General features: G+C 42.8%; 1 protein-coding gene across 8 annotated transcripts in view; it reads right to left on the reverse strand.

Annotated features, from left to right (window-relative positions):
* LOC129040038 (microtubule-actin cross-linking factor 1) overlaps positions 1–13,076 on the reverse strand; it is a 379,189-nt gene that overhangs the window by 95,704 nt on the left and 270,409 nt on the right. For all 8 annotated transcript variants that reach the window (XM_054493938.2, XM_063665707.1, XM_054493981.2 and 5 more), the window contains 6 exons: positions 12,705–12,767; positions 11,784–12,025; positions 10,855–10,984; positions 9,069–9,268; positions 5,477–5,972; positions 2,753–4,224 (listed from right to left, as the gene is read on the reverse strand). In XM_054493938.2, coding sequence (XP_054349913.1) covers positions 2,753–4,224; positions 5,477–5,972; positions 9,069–9,268; positions 10,855–10,984; positions 11,784–12,025; positions 12,705–12,767 — 2,603 coding nt within the window. The remainder of the gene's footprint in view (positions 1–2,752; positions 4,225–5,476; positions 5,973–9,068; positions 9,269–10,854; positions 10,985–11,783; positions 12,026–12,704; positions 12,768–13,076) is intronic.

Raw genomic sequence — 13,076 nt, forward strand, 5'->3', positions numbered from 1 at the left:
TAATACCCAATATCACGGTGGTGGGCAGAAATCCCGAAATTACCTCCTCCTCTCCACACACACATGCACAGCCAATCCAACCAGTACAATACTATAGAGGCCCTAAACAATAACTTCAATATAGAAATCAAAGTGCACAGTAATTTGGGAATACTTAATACAAAGCAGCTCCAAATGTGTCTCACATCCTTTAGAATATCACCATAGTATAGACAGTACAACCATTTAAATAATGTTAACCTGCACTCATTAAAAAAAACTTATGCATAACACATATTTAGAAAATTAGGCAAATTGAGTTTAAAATAATTCCTGTATAAACCAGAACCTGGTTAGATAAAACTATTTTCTGTGTTTTTTTTTTGAGAAGGAGTCTCACTCTGTCACCCAGGCTAGAGTGCAGTGGCGCAATCCCGGCTCACTGCAAGCTCCGCCTCCCGGGTTCATGCCATTCTCCTGCCTCAGCCTCCCGAGTAGCTGGGACTACAGGCGCCTGCCACCACACCTGGCTAATTTTTTGTATTTTTTTTTAGTAGAGACGGGGTTTCACCGTGTTAGCCAGGATGGTCTCGATCTTCTGACCTCGTGATCCACCCGCCTCGGCCTCCCAAAGTGCTGGGATTACAGGCGTGAGCCACCATGCCCGGCTGATAAAACTGTTTTGGAGCATAAAGGGATAAGTTTCAGTTTTCTAAAAACTTCACTGAGTTGGTTAGATGGTTAATTCTAAATAGCCTGGATCCAAGTAAATTGGATAACTGAAGCATACCTGTAGAAGAAAGTCTCTGCTTTCGAGACACTTATAACAAAAGATGAAAGAAAAATGTGCAAGCTGAAACAGGGAAGGCCACACTACCACTAGAAAGGGAGTTTCTAAGAGGAATGCACTGCTTCAGGGGTTTAAGTTTTCTCTACCTACCCTTTCCTTATCTGGGTGCCTCAAGAAACCCAAATACGATGACTCCTCTTGCTCAAAATTGTACTATCTCCAAACATGGTAAGAAGGCCTTCAGCCAATGTCCCACTTTAGTGCTGAATTTCTCCCAAGCTCCTAGAGGGGCCCTTCTGAAACAGCCACATTTTTGCACTTGGATCATGTCTACAAAACTGTGACTTCTCTAGGACCACGTGGCTCTGAGCTGGTGTCAACATTACCTCTGCATCCATGTTTTTAAGCAGGGTCTCTGAGATCACAATTTTACTTTAATGGCAGGAGTGTTAACTGTGTAAGTAGGAATAATTAACTCTAGTGATGGAAACAAAGTGCTGGAAGTATCCTTTCCAAATCTATTCCATGTGCAGTGGCAGAGTGAGAGACTTTTACATATTTACAACGAGGAAAACTCTAGGGGCAACAGGTTCATATAGTGAGAGCCAAAATCCAACAGATGTGCTCCTAACCCAGTAAATCCACACTTTTGGGTCACGTAATCATCTCCTGTTACTTTAATTTATACTCACACAATCTCAGGACTGGAAATTTTGGCTCAGGCAAAGAATTAAAGTATTTTTGCAATTAAGGCAGTGCTTCTCAAACACTCCTATAGGCAAAGAACTTGTACTCTTGAAGAGTCTGGGATGTATTATTAAGCTGCTTACTATATAAATGGGAGATTTATTTGAAGTGTCATGTTTTATCTTAACTATTAATGATAATTTTATGTTTTATTCCATAATATATCAAATATACATCAATATCCTCCCCTAAAATCTGTGTAAAATAAACACTTTAGGAAGATGAGACTATGTTTAACTTACGGCTTTTCATACCTCAATTTGAAAAACAGGGGGCTGAGTGTGGTGACTAATGCCTGTAATCCCAGCACTTTGGGAGGCTAGGGCGGGTGGATCACTTGAGGTCAGGAGATCGAGACCAGCCTGGCCAATATGGTGAAACCCCATCTCTACTAAAAACATAAAAATTAACTAGGTGTGGTGGTGAGCGCCTGTAACCCCAGCTACTTGGGAGGCTGAGGCAGGAGGATCACTTGAACCCGGGAGGTGGAGGTTTCAGTGAGCCCAGATCGCCCCACTACACTCCACCCTGGGCAACAGAGCAAGACTCTGTCTCCAAAAAAAACAGAGACCTGAAGATACATTCACTGCTATTACAAAATCTGGTAATCTGAAATCTCAAGAAATCCTAAGAGGAAATTCTTAGAGTAAGAGATAAGACTTGGACATTTCTTTCTATATCCTTAATTGGTTATAAAGACTGAAATAAACTACAATAGAAAAATGCTCTGGCTGGGCGTGATGGCTCACGCCTGTAATCCCAACACTTTGGTAGGCTGAGGTGGGCGGATTGCCTGAGCTCAGGAGTTTGAGACCAGCCTGGGAGACATGGCGAAACCTCGTCTCTACAAAAAATACAAAAAATTAGCGGGGTATGGTGGTGCCTGTGGTCCCAGCTACTTGGGAGGCTGAAGTGGGAGGATCACTTGAGCCTATGAGGTTGAGTCTGCAGTGAGCCGAGATCGCACCACTGCACTCCAGCCTAGGTGAGAGAGAGAGACCCTGTTTCAAAAAAAAAAAAAAGAAGAAGAAGAAGAAAAAGAAAAAGAAAAATGCTCAAACCAGTTTGCTCAGAAGTCCAAGACACTATTTAGTCTTCAGACAGTGTGCTTTCATGGTGATGGAAGTGACAATAATAAAACTAGGGACAGAAGTTAAAATGTATACTTGACTGGTTTCCAAGTTACAAGCAAATAAATACATGTAAAAGAAAAAGAAAAACAAGGTTAAGACTTACTTTAAAATCTGCTAATTGTTGGTTGATGATTTCCACTTCAGTCCCCACTACCCACTGGAGGGCCTCTGCCTCCTCTGCTGCTGTGGTCGCGTCATTGAGTCCTTTCAATTTCCTGTAGAAGTCCTCTACACGGCCTAGTGTCAGTTCCAGCTGTTCCTGACGAGCTTTCCCCCTCTCCGTCAGTTTGCCACACTGTTTGTTCAGGGCTTCTAGCTCCCTTTTGAGACCTAACAAGTCCAGAGTCCCCTCTTCTTCTAGCATATGTCGACACTCTGCTTCAGAGGCCTCTATGTCTAATTTGAGGACCTGAATTTTGTTAAGGAATAGCCGGACATCCTCGATTTGGGACTGGAGGCTATCAGTGTCTCTGCCAATAGCACCCATGCCATCTAGCTCATCATCCAGGTCTGCCAATTGAGAGAACATCTCTCGGACCCGGCAGTGAAACTGGCCAATCCCCTCCAGCTTGTTTTCCATCATCACGCAACCACTGTTCACTCTTTGCTTAACTTCGAGGAACTCTTGCTGGGCGACCTCAGCTTGATGGAGAAGTTGGGAAGCATCAGATCCATCTGGGGCATCTTCTACCAGACCCTGAGTAAAGTTCCTCAGATAGTCTACCTGAGGCTCTAGGGCCTGCAGCACTTCCTGTTGAGCTCTTAGCTTCTCCAGGTTCTTGTTGCTACAGGCTTGAGAACCCAGAGCATCAAAGATCTCAAGTTGGTGTTTGGCTCCTTCAACCTTCTTTTCAATATTCTTAAAGCTTTCCTGGAACTCCTTGAGCCTCTGAGTCATTTCTTCGAGTGACCCCGTTTTGGCCTGCAGCTCTTCTGTAATAGCATCCATGTTCTGGTTGATCCCAGCCTTCTCATCCCGGATTCCATCCTCATCTGCTTCTGAAGAATTGATCAGAATGTCAGCAGCACTATTCAATATTTCCAGCAGGGAGCGGCGCTTCTCCACCTCACTCAGCATAGCCTTTGATCTTAGGAGACTGGACTCTAGCTGCACTGGATCCAGAGTGACTCGCAACTCAGACATCTTAGCTTTACAATCTTCTATCCATGGCACAAGGTCTTCCACATGCCACTGATATTTCTGAGCTTTCTGCATACAGTCCTTGAGCCTGGATTGTCTGTCTGCAGTTTTTTTACTAAGCTCTTCCCAATGGTTTTTGAGCTCAACCAACTGGTTTTGTAGAGTCCTTTTCTCTTCTCCAGGAGGTACAGAAAGAAGTAGAGATTCTCCTTCAGCCACAATCACCTCATAGGAGCCACTGTGTTGATTAAGACTTTTCTGAAACTCTTCATTCTCCTGTAGCTGAGACTGTAGCCGCTCCAATTTTGCAGAAATTGGGCAGTTTTTTGCTTGCTGGCTTTGTTTATCATCCAACCAGGTCCTCAGCTCATCAAACATTTGCTGGAACTGCTGGGTGCTGGCAAGAGCTGCCTGGAGTCTGTTCATGCGATCGGCTGAAATGACAAAATAAAATTGAAATCAATAAAGCCTGAACCCTGGCATTTAAAATGTTTGCTGAGAGTATATGGTCTAATCTTGGGGGAAGGGAACTAATGTTACTTGAGGGCCTACCAAAAAGAGGCATATAATTAGACTCCTTCGTATACACTATCTTATTTAATCCTCGTATCAACCTTGTAAGGTGATCTAAGTAACAGAAGTAAACTTTGACTTCTAGCCGATAAACGTGAAAGTCATAAACAGTTCCAGAAAAATAAATAATAAATTAATGACACAATTTTTCTTCTACCAAGTTATCATAAGAAGTCCAGAAGCGGCCGGGTGCAGTGGCTCATGCCTGTAATCCCAGCACTTGTGGAGCCTGAGGTGGGAGGATCAGTTGAGCCCAGGAGTTCAAGACTAGCTTGGGCAACAAAGCAAGACCTCGTCTCTACTAAAAATAAAAATAATCACTGGGTGTGGTGGCTCACGCCTGTAATCCCAGCACTTTGGGAGGCCAAGGCGGGCAGATCACAAGGTCAAGAGTTCGAGACCAGCCTGGCCAACATGGTGAAACACTGTCTCTACTAAAACTACAAAAATTAGCCAGGCATGGTGGCACGTGCTTGTGGTCCCAGCTACTTGGGAGGCTGAGGCAGGAGGACTGCTTGAACCAAGGAGGCGGAGGTTGCAGTGATCCAAGATCATGCCACTGCACTCCAGTTGGGGCGACAGAGTGAGACTCTGTCTCAAAAAAAAAAAAAAAAAATCAGCTGGGCATGGTGGCGTGTGTCTATAGTCCCAGCTACTTGGGAGGCTGAGGTGGGAGGATCACTTGAGCCCAGGAGATTGAGGCTGCAGTGAGCCATGATGGCACTACTGTACTCCAGCCTGGGTGACAGAGTGAGACCCTGTGTGTGTGGTGTGCATAATATTAAAAAAAAAAAAAAGTGGGTATCAATGAGAGCATATGTGGAACTCCATTTATTAATACATCTATAGGGATGAATCTCTACTTGCTGATTGAAATTTTATTAGAGCTTTTATCTTTAGGACTATGCTATATAAACCTTCACATTTTTAAGTGTTCACTTTGTAACAACCACAGCAGTTCTCACTGCAACTAGGAGAAGGAATTGGTTTAACACCATTCTGAGTCTAAAAATTACATAAGGGAATCCTAGAATCTTGGGACTACTCCTAACCCATTCCTTCTTTCTGCCTGCCTCTAATAATGGCAGAAGTATGTTCTTCACCCCAACTCACCTGCAAGGTCTTCTAAACCTTGGAGAGGCAGGGCAACTGTCTCCAAACGCTTCTTCAGTTCATCCTTGAGGTACTGCTCACCAATGAGCACTGAGAGTTCATCGCACAATGTCTGAGCCTCCTTAACCTCGTGGTCTAACTGCTCCAAGTCAGATCGAATTTCACTGGTCTCTTCCAATTGTTGCTTTACAGCCTCTGGTTGGGTGCTGATAGCTGACTGGCCACTCAGCCGTTGTCCAACTGCCCTCACCTTCTCTGATAAGTCCTGGAGCAGTTCCTGGTACTGGGTGCTCTTAACAATAGCTTGGTCAATTTGGCTGGAACGGGAGTTGAGTTTGTCAGTCAGCTCAACCCATTTCTGATTGATGCTCTGGAGTTCTTTCTGTAGTTGGCTGGTGGACAGAGAGACATCTCCAGGGCCTGTTAGGATGCCCTGAGCTGCCTCATTCAGTTGCTCATGCTGTTGCCTGCGTGCTTCAAATTCCTTTAGCATAAACTGAAACAGAAATGACACCAAGATGTTTAGACAGGAAAAAAACATCTAACTAAAAGCAGTGTCAGGCCAGGTGCAGTGGCTCATGCCTGTAATCGCAGCAGTTTGGGAGGCCGAGGTGGGAGGATCACTTGAGGTCAGGAGTTCAAGACTAGCCTGGCCAACGTGGCGAAACCCCGTCTCTACTAAAAATACAAAAATTAGTGGGGCGTGCTGGTGAACACCTGTAGTCCCAGCTACTCAGGAGGCTGAGGCACGAGAATTGCTTGAACCCAGGAGGCCGAGGTTGCAATGAGCTGAGACAGCACCACTGCACTCCAGCCTGGGCAACAGAGTGAGACCTTGTCTCCAAAAAAGAAAAAGCAGTGAATTAAAGTTGGCATTCATCTGCTTTGCCATGCAATACCCAAGCCTCTGAATTGGGAGTTCAGAACACTGGATCCCAGAGCCAGCTGTATTAGAAGCTGGGCTTCCCATGTCAACTCTCAGTGTCTGTTTTTCTTAGTTTCTTTCTTAGAATTTGAAGAGCATATACAATCTGTATTTTATAATATAGCATAATTAGACAAAGAGTTCTTTAAGGCAATGACTATGGCTTTTTTTTCTTTTCATATCCCTTGCTGCTTTCATCAAAAAAGTTAACATTACAGGATCTGGAGTCAGACTGGCTGTGTTCAAATACTGGTTCTGTCACCTACTAGCTGTATGACCTTAGGCAAGATTTAATAAGTTCTCAAACCCCAGCTTCCTCATCTGTAAAATGAGGACAGTAAAGTACTTATTTTGGCTGTTACAAGGATTAAATGAGAGAATTTATAGAAAGTACTCAGTATTTACATTGCCCAAAAATAAATAAGACATAGCCTCACGAAATGACAAATGTGTAAACAATGAACTATAATAAAATGTAACAAAAGTAAAAATGATTAAACTCTGATATGAACGTGCAACACAGAACTGTGAAAGCATGGAATAGGGTGATTAATTCCGCTGGGGATGACAAATGGCAGAAGACAGAAATTAGGAAAGGCTCCCTAGATGTGACAATAAAGAACGAGTAGTTCTCCAAGCAGAGTAGAGATTAAGGCTGGTGAAAGGCATTTCAGGGGAGGGTCTAGGATTAGCAGACATACAGAGATCAAAACCATTTTCATAATAATACTAAGATGTTATTTGCCTTTTAAAACTTCTGCACTGTCACAAATGTTCAATGATGTTTTCCAGAGGCTATGTGGCATTCGATATTGTAACAGATATGTAGAAGCAGATATAAGAATAGCCTAAGCCAGAAATTAAGATTTGCAAAGATATAAAACAATGCCACTTTTTTTTTTTTTTTTTGAGACGGATTCTCGCTCTGTTGCCCAGGCTGGAGCGCAGTGGTGCCATCTCGGCTCACTGCCAGCTTCGCCTCCCGAGTTCATGCCATTCTCCTGCCTCAGCCTCCTGAGCAGCTGGGACTACAGGCACCCGCCACCACACCCGGCTAATTTTTTGTATTTTTAGTAGAGACAGGGTTTCACTGTGCTAGCCAGGATGGTCTCGATCTCCTGACCTCGTGATCTGCCTGCCTTGGCCTCCCAAAGTGCTGGGATTACAGGCATGAGCCACCGTGCCCGGCCAATATCACTCTTATTATCAAACTTTTATGTTTCGGAAAATGCTATTTTTTCATTAAAAATATGTTACTTAGGTTAATGTGATGGTTTTATCATTGCTATTTTAAAAATTTAAATATATACTTTTAAAATTCCTCAGTATTTTAATACAATAAATGTTAATAGATAAACACAAGCTCTTGGGGATCCTCAGTAATCTTTCAGAGAATAAAAGGGGTTCTTGAAACCAAAAAGTTTGAAAACCCCAGATTAGAAAAATATTTGTAAGTAGACTAAATAGGACTCAATAATTACCTGGATGCAGGAACTGAAAGAAGCAGTTCCTTCAAAAAGTACTCTTAGGTCTTAATTTAAGTAACCTGGTAAGTTGAGAAGACATGGACCAGGCTGCGGGAGAATGTAAAAGAAGGAAAAGCCTCCAGGCAGGATTTCATTGGGAATGACGTAATTTTGACCAACCTAAATTTCTATTTTTTTTTTTTTTCTTTTTTGAAGCAGTTTTTGCTCTGTTGCCCATGCTGGAGTGCAGTGGCACCATCTTGGCTCATGGCAACCTTCGTCCCGTGGGTTCAAGCAATTCTCCTGCCTCAGCCTCCCGAGTAGCTGGGACTACAGGCACCCGCCACCACGCCCGGCTAATTTTTGTATTTTTAGTAGAGGCAACGTTTCACCATGTTGGCCAGGCTGGTCTTGAACTCCTGACCTCAGGTGATCCACCCACCTTGGCCTCCCAAAGTGCTAGGATTATAGGTGTGAGTCACCGCACCCGGCCTGACCAACCTAAATTTCTATGATGTTAGGCACTTAAATCAATTTTTTTGAGGTTTGATCACAGAAAATCCTATGTAAAGCCAGCAGATATAAGATATTAAGTAATGTGGATCACTATCACAGGTGGATTACAAGCAAAAAAAATTTTTTTTTTTTTTTGAGATGGAGTCACGCTCTATTGTCCAGACAGGAGTGCAGTGGTACGATCTAGTCTCACTGCAACCTCAGCCTCCTGGGTTCAAGTGATTCTCCTGCCTCAGCCTCCCAAATAGCCGTGATTTCAGGCACGTGCCACCACACCCGGCTAATTTTTTGTATTTTTAGTAGAGACAGGGTTTCATCGTGTTAGCCAGGATGGTCTCGATCTCCTGACCTTGCGACTTGCCCACCTCGACCTCCCAAAGTGCTGGGATTACAGGTGTGAGCCACCACGCCCAGACACAAGTAAAATATAATTCCACAATTTAGTCAGAAAAACTCCCCTTCTCATATCTACTCATCTTACTGTCTCTATTAATAATAATAATAGAGTTTTTGACTGTTTACTATTTTACAAGTGCCATGATTAACACCTTATAAATACCTCATTTAAACTGAGACTCTGAGAGATTAAATGACTTGTCCAGGATCACGTGAAATCTACTTACTGGGAGAAACATTCAAACCCAGTTTCATGTGATTCCAATTTCTTCGTTGCTATATTGCTCACCTGGACCTGTTGCTTTTGTGCATTCAACATGTTGGGGTCAATAGACAGGGGCCCCAGCACTCCCATCATCAGTTCTTTCTCCATCAGCCACGGCCGGAGCTGGGATTCTGCAGCCTGGAAGCAGGCCAGATGACTTGCAGATTCCTCTAGCTGCCTTTGCCGAGCCACAGTAACCTCAGTGGCCCTTTCCCATCGGGAATCTGTAGAGAGGAAATGAGGGAATGTATTCCTTTACATTATCAACAACTGGCCTGGTCCCTAAGTTATGTTCCTAATATACTGCAGGAAATGACCCCAGAAGCATTATTTATTTATTTACTTATTTGAGACAGTGTCTCACTCTATCACCCAGGATAGAGCAGTGGCACGATCATGGCTCACTGAAGCCTCAAACTCCTGGGCCCAAGTGATCCTCCCACCTCAGCGTCCCAAGTAGCTGGGACTATAGGTGTGCGCCACCATGCCCAGTTAATTTTTTATTTTTTGTAGAGACGGGATCTCCCTATGTTGCCCAGGCTGTTCTTGAACTCCTCAAGTGGGAAGATCACTTGAGCCCAAGAGTTCAAGGCCAGCTTGGACAACAAAGCAAGACCCTATCTCTACAAAAAAAATTTACAAATTGGCTAGTTGTGGTAGCACATGCTTGTGGTCCCACCTACTCAGGAGGCTGAAGCAGGAAGACTGCTTGAGCCAGGGAAGTCGAGGCTGTAGTGAGCTATATCATGCCACTGCACTCCAGCCTGGGTGACAGAGCAAGACCCTGTCTCAAAAAAAAAAAAAAAAAAAAAAGGCCAGGCATGGTGGCTCACACCTATAATCCCAGCACTTTGGGAGGCCGAGGTGGGTGGATCACTTGAGGTCGGGAGTTCAAGACCAGCCTGACCAACATGGAGAAACCCCCTCTCTCCATGTTGGTCTACTAAAAATACAAAATTAGCCGGGCATGGTGGCGCATGCCTGTAATGCCAGCTACTCGGGAGGCTGAGGCAGGAGAATTGCTTGAACTCGGGAGGCGGAGGTTGCGGTGAGCCGAGATCATGCCATTGCACTCTAGCCTGGACAACAAGAGCAAACTCCATCTCAAAAAAAAAAATTTAATTAAACTAAAAAAAAAACTCATCTACATTGTTTACAGTTCAATATTATGAGTACACAATTTATCTAATCTCTTTATTGAATATTTTTATTATTTCCATCTTTCATTTTTATCATTAATACTCTCTTTAGTTCTTTTGTTATTTTTTTTTGGAGACAGGGTCCCCCTCTGTTGCCCAGGTTAGAGTTCAGTGGCACAATCATAGCTCACTGCAGCCTTGAACTCCTGGGCTCAAGCAATCTTCTCACCTCAGCCTCCCCAGTAGCTAGGACTCCAGGCTCATGCCACCACACCTGGCTAATTTGTTTTTCCTTGCTTTTTGTAGAGACAGGATCTTGCTATGTTGCTCAGACTGGTTTGAACCCCTAGCTTCAAGCAATCCTCCTGTCTCGGATTCCCAAAGTGCTGAGATTACAGGTGTGAGGCACTGTTCCTGGCCTCTCTTTGGTTCTTGATCACAGTAGATTATCAGTTTGACTTGCCCAAGAAAGCCAAACTTCTGACTCTTTGAGTGGAATTTCTAATTTTCTTCCCAATTCAGGCTCATGCTCTGGCCCTATCTGGATCCTAATTGCTTATTTATAAAAATTAACTAAAAATAATTCCTGTTTTATAGGATGTGCTGAAATTCTCTATTTGCTTTGAAGACAAGTAACTTAGCAAATTTGTAACACTCTTGTGAAAACTTACTGAGTTCTTCTTGAATTTTCTTCCAATTTTCTGCTTCCTGTGAGTTGGGATATGTCACCAGTAATCCAGCCAGGGCTTCCTTTACTTTTTGAATCTTTGGAGAATTCTGTTCCAATTCAGCCAGGAAGGCCTAGGAGAAAGAATGTCATGCATGCCATGAGATTCTGGACAGGAAACAAAGTTGTGTGTGTGGTAGAAATGATTGGAAAGCTGGGCGGTTATTATAGGCTCTACTAGGATCCTATTCATGACTTGTTTAGTGGTGTTAAGATACTTAACCCTTCTACTTCAATTTTTATTTTAAAATGAAAATCTAAATGGCAGGATCTGAGTTTCTTTTATGTATAACACATCAGTAGAACTCAATAAGAAGGAATTATTAATCAAAATAAACTAAAAATACCAAGATATGATGATACCATATCTTGAAGGAGATGAGATGCTACGCTCAATGGGAATATTAAAAGTTTTGGTGAAAATTTCCTACAGGATTTTCTATGGTCTTATATCTTCTGACATTTTTCCTAGTCTCACATGTCAATCTTAAGAATGAACTGTAATCACTGTTATTTAGATCCCTCCAAGAATTGGAAAGGTACTTTGATAAGAATGGTTTGTCTTGCTTACAGCATCATATAGAAAATGAGATCCCATTCTCAATGAGCTAATGATTCTGAGGAGGGCTATTCTTTTTCTGCAAACATATCTGGTTTTGTTTCTGAATCTAACTTATAACAATTTCTAATTTCATAAGAAAATTCTCTAGGAGAGTTAAGGCATATTAATCACTTAGAAAGTCAAACATACTGCCCATCACAGCCTGGATTGTTGCCCATGTCTCTCTCTCAGATGCCTGGGCTTGGGCAGAAACACGGGTACAGCTGTCTCTTCCTCTTGGTGTTGGGAGGCAACTAATGTAAACACAGTACCTTGTTAGATTCAGCTTGGGCTTTCACTGTTTCTGTCTTGGTTGGAGATGACATAGCATCCATGGATTTCAGGACTTCCTCTTTTGATTCTAGCCACTGCAGCACAGAGTTTGCCTCCTTGTGAACCTCCTCCATTCTGTTGAGGATAGCCTGAAGGCTTTCCTGGCGTTCATGAAGTACTCCCCCTAGTTTCTCATACTTCAAGTTTACATCTGACATGTCACACTGGATCTCCGTCAGATCTAGTATCACAGAAACAGAAATCAGATTGGAGACAGCTCTTCGAATACGTGCCTTGACTCCTCACTCCTAAATTACTTGCATCTCCCTTACTCCTTCTAGAGAATTAGAGATTATCTTCCTGCTAAATCATACAAAAGTTCCCGTTTATATACACAAAACAAAAGCGTTCTCATTAATCTGCTTTCTGGTTTTGGCATTATGTACTCAGATGTATACCTTAAAATGCTAAACATGGGAACAACAAAAGTGAAGGGAGCAAAGTAAGAAATTAACCTTAGTCTACTATTGGGATTAAGGGACTTGGAGCATTCTTCCATTCCTTCTTCTCCAAACTACAGAGAAGTCACCTAGCTGGGAGGCTGAGAGCTAGACTAGATTACCTCTAGTATAACTTCTTTATAATTCAAAGATTAACATATATTTTCTTTGAGTTCTTTCCCTATTTGCCTTATCTAGTGATCCAATCTATTGTATTTCTACAATACCTTTAGCTTCAGGGACTGCCAACCTGTTTATGGTCTATAGCCAGCAAACCACAGTTGCTTCTCCCCAGATTTTTATCCTCATACCCATTCTGGCAGCAGTTCTTCCACCACATATTGCAACATACACAGATGCAAACATAGACACTGTCCTAACACATCCAACAAAGCAGCACTTTTGAAATGGCATTCTCACCTTTGCAGGTGTGGTATCCGTTTACACTGCCTACAGAGCTTCCTACAGAGGGCAGTATGGAACCTGAGCAGAAGGACAAGGAGACAAACAGGGCAAGACCAACGTGTTAGGAATACATATAGGCACTGAATTTGTCCTTTGGCCCTTACTTTAAGCTTAGGTATCAGGAAGTTAACACAGCACAAGACAACATACTCATGGAAAGAGACAAATTATTTCAGCTGCCAGGCAACAAAATGTCACTCGAGGTTCTTAGCAGGAATGATTCTTAATCCTTTCTAGAGGAAATTCATATTCCCTTTTTATTAAATCTCCAACTTGAATTCTTTGGATGCCGCCCTAATTTTGTGAAGCAAGTACTGGTAAAATTAT

Source organism: Pongo pygmaeus, chromosome 1 (assembly GCF_028885625.2).
Source record: "Pongo pygmaeus isolate AG05252 chromosome 1, NHGRI_mPonPyg2-v2.0_pri, whole genome shotgun sequence".
In the NCBI taxonomy this organism is placed as follows: domain Eukaryota; kingdom Metazoa; phylum Chordata; class Mammalia; order Primates; family Hominidae; genus Pongo; species Pongo pygmaeus.